Raw genomic sequence first — 13,429 nt, forward strand, 5'->3', positions numbered from 1 at the left:
TGCACCCATTTGTTTGTCATTTCTAGCCAGGCAGATTGGTGCAGGAATAATCATCTCCCGACTGCCTCCAGAGGAAGGCAATCGGGGTTCCTTTCAGGAGCGTTGACAGGAGTTACCAGAGAAAGAATCTCTGGAACCCTGATTCTGCGGCCACTTCTGCCTCTTGAATGGCGTCTTTAATTATTACTCCCTCCTCTGCGCGGGAGGAAGTCAGTCCTGTAAGGATCCTTGGGTCTTTTTGAACCATAGTCTACCACTTTTCTGGTTCCTGGAATAAGGCTGCTGAAGAGTGGAAAAGCATATGTCCATGGCAGAAAGGGTCTTACCATCTTTCTCACATCTGGCTAGAGTCTCTAACTTTGGGGTCAAACAGGGATGATCCGTCAAACGGAGTGCTGATGAAAGAAGACTTAAATGGCTCAGCAAAATCATATAAGCGCATCCAGGTGTGTCTGGATGGCTATGCCTGAACCCGCTGCTCTTGTCGTTCCTTCAGCAGCATGAGCAATTAGCCTCATGGACGAACTGGAGATTGATTCTAGAGTGGCAAGCAACTTTGTCTAGAACTCCTTCCGCTACTGCTCCTGAAAGAGTATCTCAAAGCTCTTTAAATCAGATCTCTTTGAAGCCTGGTAAAATGTGCCATATAGCTCCAAGGACCTGACAGTGAAGGTCGATGAAGCATATACAAGCTTCTCAAATCTATCCATCATCCTAGACTCTGTTAGGAGGATGGATAGTAGTAACTCATCAGCAAGCTCCTTTTTAGTGGCTGCCACAACCACCATGGCGTCGACAGGAATACCTTTGGTCCAGTGTTGCTCATCTTTAGGGGCAGAGAGAATGCGATCAGGCCTCTTGGGGATTGGCTTAATAGAGTCAGGTATCTTCCAAGCCCACTGAGCAATCAGGTTAAGACTGTCAGTGGGTGGAGAAATCTAAGAGGTAGAGGGCTGGGCATGAAAAGCCTCTAGGTATACCAATTCCTCTGAGGAAGGTTGAATGGTAGTCCAGCCACCCCTCTGTTTAAGGATTTCTAGGATGTCGCTGAAGGAAACATCTTCAGGGGTGACTTAGGGGTACCTTGGCCTTCATAAAAATCAGTATTTTCCATGAAGGACTCTTCAGGGGAACCCAAGTGCTTCCTCTTGCACTTTTCTTCGAAGGTACCTCTTTGATGGGATGCTCTAGAGAGGTTTCCAAAGACAATATAACCTGAGAGGTTTGGTCCTGAGACTTCTGTACCCAATGTCACAAAGTAGACACAGGCGGAAGCTCCAGTTGAGGGGATTAACACGATGTTTGGTCCAACAGGGAATGCATAAACTGTTTGCCCCAATGAACAAGGCCCTCTTCATAGCCTGGAAGGCATGTCCCCCCCATAGAGGGATGGGAGCCTGGAACCGTGGTCTCATCCTGCACTGAGGTCGCCCCCAATATAGAAGCTGGGGCTGAGTTTACGTATACCAAGGGGCATGGAATGCTCTGAAAGTATCAAAGTCAAAACCTGTCCCCAGAATCAACAACAAAGCCCTGACCCCAGGAGGTTTCTGGTTCCAAGGAACCAGTGCAACTCAGGTAACTACTGTCGTCAGAGAAAGAACTCTGGCTGTCACCAAAACAGTCTAAGCTGGAAACATCCGCACCAGCGGCTCCAAAATCTCAGCTAGAGTCCAAGGAGGAATATGCATGGGGATAGAAGGAGGCAAGGTTCCAGAGCTACCAAGGCTAGGAACAGAGGATGGACATAACCTCCTCGCCATCAGGAGCTGCTCCCACCAGTCTCACACATCTGACTCTGATAAACTCTTGGTGGACCAAATAGAGGAGGCCGATGGAGACCTTGGTGGCCATCTCTCCAAAAAAGTACCGGGAGGACAGTCTGCAAATGGATCTATCGAGGGGGAGTAGGTTGTATGGGGTAAAACTATTATCTGAGGATCCTTATCTACCAAATGATCATCCGGTGCTGAAGGGAGAGTTATCTGCACTGATACTAGTACTGAAGAGGTCGATGCCAATGGCACTGAGGGATGAGAATCTTGGCCCACCAGTGTTGAGGAGGCTGTCAGCACAGTGGGAGATTTGGCCATTTTAGAAGGAGTTTCCAAGGGAATTGTCAGAACAGAGTGACTCTGTTTTTTAGGTTCAGAAGAATATGATGAACAGGATGGACTGGCTTCTGTCTTCGGACCAGACTGTGCCTCTTCAAAGTCAGATTTAAGGAAGCCTTTCAATATCAATTCATTTTTGCGATCTATCAGGGTTCTGGAATTGAACCCATGACAGACAGCACAGTTTTCCTGTAGACGGATCGCACCAAGGCAATACACAAAGTGTGTCCATCTGAGTTAGGCATCTTTCTGTCACACTTTTGGCACCTCTTGAAGCCAGAGGTACCTTTAGAAGGTTTGTCAGCCATAATGTAAAAAGGCCACCTTTTACACTGATATACACACACACACACACACACACACACACACACACACACACACACACACACAGACTTAAGTTTTTTTTTTTTTTATTTAAATGCATCAGAGAAAGGGAATAGAAAGAGAAGGGAACTACCAATGACTGAGTACCAACAATGGTACTTAAAGTCTATCTAATGGTAAGGGAAAGAGAAAAACACACACACAAACACACACAAACTAAAAGATATCTAGAGGAGCGGGGTAGTGTAGATAACATTTTAGAAATAGGACAAAGAAGAAAAGCTGACTTGCAATTAGAAGAAATGCTAATGCTCGAGAGACTGGATAGAACACGTCTAGCACTAAGAAGCAGCAAACAAGATCTGAAGTAATTTGGTGAGAAGCACTATGAGTAGAGCTTAGCTTGAGAGTTTTTGGAAGGTGTAAGCTGGAATAATGGCAGAGTCTGTTCCAAGACTCGGAAGAGAGCCCACAGTCAAGGATTACGTGAAGACTGACATCAGATCAATTGTTTGACACTATGCAGTTTGCCTCCCAATTCCAATGTCTTATCAAGCAAGGCATTTAAAAGCTGAGCTTTTACATCTTTTGGGAAGTTTGTAGTCTTATCCAGGCATTTCTATGCATAAAAGTTCCAGTAGCAGGAGCTCTGGAAACAGCATCAAAAACTTCATAAGCACATTAAACAGAGTCCTTATTGACTTGGAAAGCTACGTTTACCATATTTAGCAAATTTTCAGCCTCGGTGTTGAGAAGGGAAGCCAAGGACCACTGCAAGTTAGCAACAATACATTAAAAGGTATTTACACATGTGTGCTTGGCAATGTACTGCCCTGTAGGGTCTATATTATTTGACTTTTTCTTTCGTTGCTGGATTTTGGTGTTTTGGAGAGAAGTGGCCGTTTTTATTGGTCTATATTATATGAACAAAAGTTCATAAACTCGAACACTGTAAACAACGACAATGCCAAACTTCAAAACCATTATTGTGGGGGGCTGTGCCCCCCACACCCCGCTAATTACATATACCAACTCAGAGATCACACTACAGTGAGAAAAAGTTTCCCGATCTTCACTGTACCGCGATTTCACAAAAATGGATTGATGAATGGCATTTTCGCGTATACAGCCGTTCGATATTTTGACTTTCATTCTTATAATAGGAACCCACCCTGTAAGCCAAAGTGGATGATGCATAGACCTTCTTGTTAAGCCAGTCAAAGGTGTAACTATATTTACTTTGGACTGAACTGGCCAAACAGAAGGATTTAGAACTTCTGTCCTCATCCAATAAATTAACAGCAGGGTCTGCTACAGGATTCTTATAAAAGAATCTTGTGAGAGTCTTTCATCTTGTAGAATCCATCTGGTTTCGTGAGAGAAGAGGGTTGAGAGTCTGGGGAAACATGCCGCAGTTAAAGACCACAGATATTAACACCACAAATCTATCAACAGTCTACATAAACATACACACGACGATAAAGTTCTGAATTTTTGTGTACTCATATGTCCTTATACCAGCATGTATTCTCATACTTACAGCAGATATACAATGACAGGAAGGAGCCTAAAGCTTTGTAGGCTGTCAGGATATGTCCCATATAGTTATGGCTACTGCAACAATGATCTACTGATAAACATTCATTTGTACTGAAAAGGAATAGGTGGTCAAGGACAGTTGGATCTTTCATGTTTCGAAAAGCTAGACACAGATCATGATGGAGGAGTCTGTAAGAAACTGAATATAGAGTCAGGGTTGACAGCTTGTCCAGGTAATCAAGGGTCTTGAGAACACTGACCTTTTAATTAGGGATCGCTGCTGTCTCTCAAGTCGAGTGATACTTTTAGACAAGTACATGCCTACAGGGACAACATGTTCTAAAATGGCCTAAAAAGACAAGTAAAAAGGAATTTTACTGGATCTAAATGAGTTGCCTTTGGAAATCAGATGAGCCAAACAGAAGGCTTTCTGAACTACAGCAGAGATATGACGGCCAGAAATTAAGGAATTATCAACAAGAGTGTCTATACCCCTTATAGGGCGGCCACTGTGGTGCAGTGGTTAGCATTGCCGCCTCACAGCAAGAGGTTCTCTGGTTCGATCCTCGGCTAGAGTGCCTTGTGTGTGGAGTCTGCATGTCTTCCCTGTGGTCGTGTGGATTTCCTCTGGATGCTCTGGTTTCCTCCCACATCCCAAAGACATGCTGTAGGTGGATTGGATACTCTAAATTGGCTCTAGGCGTGAGTGCGTGCGTGTGTGCGCCTTCTGTAGAAGGTTGGGTGCCGGGCTGCAACTCGACACCATAAAACTCTACTGCCAATCATGAGCGGACAGCTGATCCGCTGTGGCGACCCCTAACCAGGAAAAGCTGAAATAAGAAGAAGAATAAGTGTCTGCACCCTTTATGACGTCTGATTGGACAGACATGTCACCTATATGGTATAATGTGGAAATGTTCTGTTTACCAAAACAGAGCTAAACTACATTTTTCCACATTAATGTTTGAGACCATTGTCCTTGCATAAACAATGATCATAGTATAACCCAAGCTGAAGCAAATGTGAGTCAGTGGAGAAATTATAGCACCCAATTTAGAGTCATCTGCAAAGTTACATAACCACAGACCAGGAGTTTGAAGATCTGAGAAAAGGATGCCAAATAAGAAAAGGTCCAACACTAAGCCTTGTGGTATACCACTGTATTTTTTTTTTCAGAACTGGCACCTGAGACTTCAGCTGTGTGGTTTCTGTCAGATAGCCACTACTGATTTAAAAACATACAGCAAACTGCACATTGGCATTTTAACAAATCAATACACAGTCATACACTTTTTGCAATTACCTTGAGAATGTTTGCTGAAAACATACACTAAAACTGCATATCTTACAGCACATATACAATTTGTTACCACCAATGCAGACAATACAGACAAAAAAGAAACTAAGCTCTGCTCATTACTGTATAGTACTGACTGAATCATGACCATCCAGAACTTCGTTTTCTGAACAAAGTTGTTCAGGTTGCTGAGATCCAAAATTGGTCTAGTCTCCTGTCTTTTTTCTCAGTAAAAAGAATCTTGATTAAGTTCAAGATCCTTTCTGGTCTGAGGGGACCTCTTGGATGACTCTCTTGATTAACTGCTTTTGTACCTGAATTGCTGCTTGTTCCATCTGACTGGGTGGAACATCAGGGAGTTTTTTTGAATTTAAGAGAAGATGGGAAAAAATGGAATTATATATCCTCTCTATACAATTCTCTGCACCCAGTTGTCATTTATTTCCAGCCAGGTTCTCTAGTGCAGTGGTAAGCGACACCTGATTGCCTCCAGAGGGGGACAATCGGGATTCCTTTCAGGAGTGCTGGAAGGGTTTGCCACAGAAAGGTTCTCTGGAACCCTGATGTTGTGGAGCTCCTCTGCTGCGAGGGTGATGTCTATCACTTGAACTTCCCCTCTGCCTCTGGGGGAAGAACCTACTTGTGTGTTCTGGAAACACCTTTGTAATTTTCTGAACCACATCTTTCTACCCCTTCGATTTCTCGAAAAGGATCTTTGGGGGGGGGTGGGTGGAAAAATGTACATTGATGGCAGGGAGTCTTCCCATCCTTCTCACATCTAGATAGAGTTTCTCTTAATATGCAGCCAAAAAGAGGATCCGTCAAAGGAAGTATTGATGAATGTAGACTTAAAAGGCTCTGCAAAATCGCATAAATGCATCCAGGTGTGTCATATGGATTGTAGGGCTGCCAGCTGAGAAGTTAGGGAATCATTCACATATTCAGACAAGGATCCTGTGAGGGTACCTAAAAGCTCCTTGATCAGATCCCTCTGAAGCCTAGTCAAGTGCGCCAAGTAGTTCAGAGACCTTAAGGCAGAGGTTGCTGAAGAACAGACATGCTTCCCGAACCTGTCCATCGCTTGCAACTCCTTATCAGGGGGAAGGACAGAGGTACTCTGATCAGCGAGTTCCTTTTTGGTGGCTGCCACCACAACCATAGCACCAACCGGTGGACCTTTGGACCAAAACGGCTTGGTTTCTGGTGGGGAAATAATCTTGTCTGGTTTCTTTAGTATGAGCTCAGTGGTGTCAGGTTCTTTACAGGCCCACTGCGAGACTAATTCCAAGAGCTCATCAAGAGATGTTACCACCCAGGAAACAGATGGGCCGGTACCAAAAGCCTCCGGTAACAGATTTCTCTGAAGGGTTGCTGGACTTCCAGCCACCTCTCCGTTTCAAGAGCTCTAAAATGTCTTCGAACGAGACGTCTTCAGGAGGTGACCGTGGAGACCCCTTGCCTCATCAAAATCTGTGTCCTCTGTGAATGATTCAAGGGAATCAATATACTTCCTCTTGCATGACCTCTTCTTAGAGACTTCCTCGGTGGGAGACTCCAGGGAGGTATCAGAAGAGGTAGGAACACCCTTGTGTGAAGTCTGGGGTTTTGGTAATGGCTGTCCCTGTACAGAAGTTAGCGGAGTCTCATGACACAGATATGGGGAGCAGAAGACAAAAGATCCAAAGCGGAAGGCATCATCTGAATCTGAAGAGCACCCTGAAAGCAGACTGTCCTGGAGAGGGGTAAAGACTCGGATCTGTAAAAATAAGCCTCTGATCCATAGCTCCTCCCTGTTCCAAGGATATCCACCCAGAGGCCAAAGTCAGACCCGAACTGACCAATGCAGAGGCTTCGAGATGCAGGGATGGCTCCAAAGTTACTGGAGTCAAATGCAGCACCTTTGACCCACCGGGGCAGAAATGGGTCCAAGAGTTCTCCGGATTTGACTGGACTGAAGAGCTCAGAACAAGTTTCAGATCTGGTGATAGTAAGATCCTTGTATCTAAAGCAGATAGAACCAGATGATTTGAATCTGTTGGGTCTGAGACCTGGGCTAGAGTCAGAGCAAGAACTGCCAGATGAGGGATTTCTGATACTAGGGCTTCCTGACCTGATGGGGTAGGAGCCAAAAAGGGAACAGACTGGCTCTGTGCCGACAGCAACTTCCTCACTAACCTCTCTACATCTTCTTCAGTTAGGCTTCTGGATGAATGGGTAGACAGAGCAGATGGGGACTTAAGACCTTTCCAAAAAGTGGGATGGCACCCTTGATGAAAATGGATTCACTGAAGGAGAATACCTTGTTCTGTGTAAGGTGGAGGTAAGATCAGAGATATTTGGATCCGATGAATCCTGCTTTTTTGGAAACTTTGGATCCGAGGGGGGGGGGTGTTTTAACTTTGCTGGATCCAATATAAGAGCTGGATCTGGGAATTTAGGCTTCTTCCTCATAGGGTCTGAATTAACTGCAGGATCCAAGGACGGCCTTTTTTACTGATTTTTCTGACTTAGATGAAGCAAAAGAGGAGTTGGGAGAGGTAAGAACTACCTTTTTAGCTTTCTCTCTCTCTTTTTCTTTAGCTGGTCCAGATATGGTATCAAAGGACGAGGGTAGAAGTCCTTTTAATATTAGTTTATTCTTACGAAATGCCAATGCTTTCAAGTTAAATGCATGGCAGATCGCACAGCTCTCTTGAAGGTGATGAGGGCCTAGGCAGAAAACACACAGTGTGCGAGTCCACGAGTGGAATCTTCTGGCCACATTTTTTTTTACATTTTATTAAACCTTGCAGCCTTGTGTATTTTTCATGGTGTTGGATTCAATTTGAGTTTTTTTGGAGGGCTTTTCTCTTTGTTAGCCATAGTTTTAAATGACAACAAACGCCAACAATAATTATATTCAAAAGGCACAATAATGAGAAGAAATCTCGCCCTTGCCTTTTTTTTTTTTTTGTAAGGAAATAACAAAACAGTAGAGTGAAGAGAAATACCAATAATGGTATTTAAGGCTACAATGTACGTAGAGGGAAGGGATTACTAACAATAGCAATTAGAATACCAGAGAAAATGTATAGGGTGGAAAAAGGGAGAAGGTTAAATTTCAATTATATGTGAACTAGAAGAAAATTTAGAATAATGACAAGTAAAATTTAAACTGTTCATCAACCAATCGCTTGAGAGATTAGAAAACCACATCTTATCGCTGGAAGCGGCAAAAAGAGATCTAAGGTAATGAGGGGTGGTGCACTCTGGGTAAGGGTGAAGCTCGACAGTTCAAGAGCGCCATGAGTTTGTATAGAGGCCAAGTTGGATCCGAGGGATCAGATCCGAACCCATAAGTGAGGCCGAAATGAAAACTGACAACATCTGATCAATTGTTTTGATATATCAGCAAGCTAGGAGGGCATTAATGCCCAAGTTTGAAATGTGTGTGTGTGTGTGTGTGTAGGTAGGCTCCCCTTAGCTATCCTTATAAATTAATACAAATCTCCGTCTTGTCTGTTGGGTTATGAAAGACCCTGTTTTATTAGGTCTTCTCTACATATGAAACAATGATAATGCTAGGAATACTTGCTACAAAACTCTCAACTTCACAGTAACAAACTGGACTTCTTGGAGGGACAGTTTCATTATCCAAAGGATTCTCCACCTGTAGAACAAACTCCCCATGCATGTTAAACAGCGGAACAACTTAGCTTCCTTCTATTAATATAGCAATAACCCACGCTGGTGGTAATGCTATTACCACGGTTGGCGTGGTTTGGTCCCGAGGGCTAAGCCTGAGGGACCAAACTAAGCCAACCATGGGTAATTTTAGCATTACCCACACCCAGGCGTGGGTTATTGCTATTATATCATGACATTATTTAAGAAAAGAACCTATTACTTTTCTTAAATAATGGCATAGTATAATGCCTGTTTACTGCCCTTCCGCAGATGTCTGGCATCCGGTAGTTCTGATGTACTGCGCCTGCGCAGTACATCAGAGTTGTGGACAAAAGCAACGGAGAAAGCAAGATCTCCGTTGCTTTTTAGTTTAAGCTATGTTAAATGAGTTTAACATAGCGAGACAGTTTTAAAATAAGCAACGGAGATGTCCGTTGCTTATTTTAAACTGTCTCGCTATGTTAAACTCATTTAACATAGCGAAACATTAAAAAAGCAACGGAGATCTTGCCTTTCTCCGTTGCTTTAACATGTCTGCTATGTTAAATGGGTTTAACATGCGAGACAGCTTTTAAATAAGCAACGGAGATCTCCGTTGCTTATTTTAAAGCTGTCTCGCTATGTTAAACCCATTTAACATAGCGAGACAGTGTTTTAAAAAAACGAGTTATACTAATGGAAAAAAAGTCCGGGCGACCGAACCTTTTTCCATTAGTATAACTCGATTTACAACGGGCACGCTGGCCAATCAGCGTGCACGTTTTGGGGGGGTCATGGTATAATTCTTGATAATTAACTGAATTTGCATAAATTTGCCCCAGAAATTACCAGACTAGCCTTTAGCAAGAGGGGAAATAAAACAGTCCAGTGATAATTCCTAGAACACATGGCTAGGCTATATATTGTGGTCCAAGCCACCTACTTAGTACTAACTTGTCAGCCTAGAATTAGAAATTTGCCAGCTCTGTAAATAACGAAGCTGATTCTTCAGTACATTCATACAAGTTCACATCAGTCAAATAAATTTATTTGGATTCATGCAAATAGAATTTTGCACACCACGGTAAGTTTGATCTCCAGTCAGTGAGAGAATATATCTATCTCAGTGTCTAATGATAAAGTTTTATGGATACAATTAGATGAAATGCACCCCCACCAACCCAAAGCAGATCAAATAAGTTACATAAAACAAAGGAGAACAAAGGACAATCAAGAAGCATATTAAACTATATAGCCTTTACCTCTTCAGCTGTGCTGCAATGTCTCTTTTGAGATTTTCTTGGACTTAATGCTCCACAAGAGCGGCTTCTCTTAACAGAAATGATTGGAAATGTTTTTTCATATACAGACTTGTACATCTGGTGATTTTGCTTGCCTGCAACTGCGTTCAAATTTCCACTGCATCAAGCAAAAAACAAACCAGTTAATAAATCACTAAGGTACAAAATATTACACTGCTCAAAATACACAATGAAGCAAATTTTTTTTTTTTTTTAATTTTCACTCTTAATAGAAAAATTGCATTTTTAAGGTTATAAATTTGACAAATACATGGTTCTATGATCCATCATGCACTTAAGATCCTATTCCAAGAAAAACCTGGATTAGAAAGCTAGAAACCACTGGCTGCATTACTACCTCTTTGGTCCTGTCAAGGGAAAGACCACTCAACAACGATTTCCCAGGTAGTTACTGTCCCACACAAAGACCATAGGAATAATGCCAGGCAAGTGACCATAGGGTAATTAGATGCCCAGCCACATGCACCATTAAGTAGACACACTTAAAACCTCTTTTCACCCTGAAAGCACTTAATAGGGCTCATGTCCCAAATTAAGCTGTGCCATACATAACTCTGGGCTAAATTTCTGTCTACTCGTCCATTTATCAAAACTAGTCTTAATGGTTTGCTTCACATACTGCATTTGGAATAACCTCTTTAGACCTTCCTGGCCGTTAAGACAATGAGCAAAGTGAAGGACTGTATCAGAAACTTAACACGGACTGGAGGAGACAGAAGTTAGAAATAAATGCTCTTACCAAAGCATTTGAGTGTTTTACCAGTGCTGAATATACCTCTCTAACTGAAAGTAATGCAGATGTCAATATGGGCTATACATCACACAGGCACTTGTGTATCTGCATGGAAAGAAATGGTTAAGGAAAAAAACAGGTGGTTGGATTCAAATGAAGCTAAGCAAGGTAGGAGATGCATACAAAAATTACTTCACCACTTTAGGATACAGTAATGGGGGACACGTGAAAGGTACTTAAGGGAGGGAATTAAAAGTTTAGAAACAATACATTTTCCCAATTGGAAATGCATTTAAATAAGAGGAAAATAGTCTCCACTGGGGTGTAGCAGAAGCTATGGATGCAACTAAGGTGCTGTGAGCAAATGATGGTTGGACAAACATATTAAACTGGTAGGAAACCAGACAGAAATATAGTCTGGCAGTTTCCTGGGCACCTTTAATATCAGGCTTTAAACTTAGGGTCAAGGAAAACACAATTTCAAGACTGATCAACTGAAATGGCCAGTGTTTATCAGATGACATCCACAATATATATGTAAAGTAAAAAAAAGTATTTGTGGCAATTGTACACAAATCATTACAAGAAAGGGCCCAGGAAATTTCATTTAACATATAAAAAAAAGTAAGCCAGTATAGTGGAGGAAGAAACAGATTTAGAGAAATTGAGATTTTTTATGTCAGTTAAAGCCCTAAGATCGAGGAAATTTAGGATTTTTGCACTGGAGTGCCTACACAAGTGTTTTTACACCCCAAACAAATTAGCAAAAATATATCCAGATTTGGATGATTGCTGTTGGCAATGTGAACAGGGAGTGAGAGGTAACAGGAAACATTTTTGTGACATACCAAAACTACAGCAGTTTAAACAGGATTTAGAAAATTTAATACAGGTTATAAATAAAGATTATGTTCTTGGATGATGTCTAAGTAGTTTTTAGGTGTTGGAAAGGAAGATGTTGGTATACAGGGGAACAAAGAGGATCTAAGGATTATTCTTCTATTACCTAAGAAAAGCGTAATTAGGAGGCAGAAGACTACAGACCCTCTCAGAGTTAAAAGCTAACGTATCTGGTGAGAACACTGGGGGGAGGAGGTAGCCATACAGGGCCCATGGAAACACAGATTGATAGAGCATTGGTTACCACAGCAGCTTTAATTTGATGCTACCGTTGAAAATGGTTTGAGTCAAAGTTAGAATTAGGATGAGGAAATATTTCCATTAACCATATAACCATTACCAATATGTTAAACAGATACACGGTATAACTAAGAGAAAAAAATGTAGGATACAATTTATTTTGCATACACTGTACACAATTAGAAAAATGGATAAAAAGGTGAAATTGCAAAGTTTGAAATATGCATACATACAGTATATGTCTTACAAAATATACACCCACATATTTTTTAGGACAATTGCTTAATCCAAAACTGGTAAACTGCTGTATATATACATGAAAACCAGTGTTGGACTGAGGTCAGGTTTATATAACAGCAAATGTCCAGTAATTTATAAATTAGACTGAGAAGATCCTGTAGAGACTTTGTAACATGATGAAGAAATTTATACTTAGTTTCATAATGAGTTTAAAATAACATGTTTCCAAACAAAAGACTAACCATAAAGCTATCCAAAGTAATATTTTGTTTGATTGGTAATAGTAACCTATTCCACAGGCTGGGAATATGTGGCGTTACGAATTTGTCCCTACAGTAAATTTTATTTGCTGGTGCAGATTTTGGTTCCTATTGTGTTTGTACAGTCACTGGTTTTGCAAAAAAAATGTGAAGTTAAACAGGTTTGCATCTTTTCCTACTAAACAGATAGCCAACTGTCATATAAACATTGCTTTATAACATATCCGTTTCAGGTAAACTCAACCCTCCACACACCTTTGGCAATATTAACTTGCTCCATGTCACTCCAGTCTTAGCCCATCCCATATATACTTTCCCATATCACATTCGTAATTTTTTAAGAAATTCTCTGGCGAACTCTGCCAGAAATGCCTAAAACACTGCTATCTGGCCTAGCTCTAAACCTATCATCTTTTAGCCTATTTTTAACATTTCATGTAACTTATTAAGAGACGCATCTCTTACCTTATGTATTTCTATATCCCTAAATATTTATAAACTCCCCCTTCCTGTACCTAGCTCTGAAAGGCCTATTTTCTTAGAGATGCATACAAGGATGCTTTCAACCTTCATTGGGAAACTATCTGAGGAAGCTTCACAGCCAAGTCCATTACGACTGCGAAAGACTTAAAGCATTTCAAGGCTGGTGCACTACTTTTGTCAGGTCAGATTCAACAAGTGGCTGGAGGACCCAACAGTCGTATCATAAGAAAGAAATGAACAGGATCAAACCTTCTAAGTTTTTTTTTTTGTTCAACAAGAAGCATCTTTACTTAATCACTTATGACATAAGCAATCATACATTTATATAAAGG

At 41.5% G+C, this 13,429-nt stretch overlaps 1 protein-coding gene across 1 annotated transcript in view; it reads right to left on the reverse strand.

Moving 5' to 3' along the window:
* LOC122811561 (sentrin-specific protease 1-like) overlaps positions 1-13,429 on the reverse strand; it is a gene marked incomplete in the record, with an annotated part of 1,729,916 nt that overhangs the window by 1,350,301 nt on the left and 366,186 nt on the right. Inside the window, 1 exon segment of the mRNA XM_044083479.1 lies at positions 10,182-10,338. Coding sequence (XP_043939414.1) covers positions 10,182-10,338 — 157 coding nt within the window.

This window comes from Protopterus annectens, chromosome 9.part0 (genome assembly GCF_019279795.1).
Source record: "Protopterus annectens isolate FY-2018-M chromosome 9.part0, PAN1.0, whole genome shotgun sequence".
NCBI lineage: Eukaryota > Metazoa > Chordata > Ceratodontiformes > Protopteridae > Protopterus > Protopterus annectens.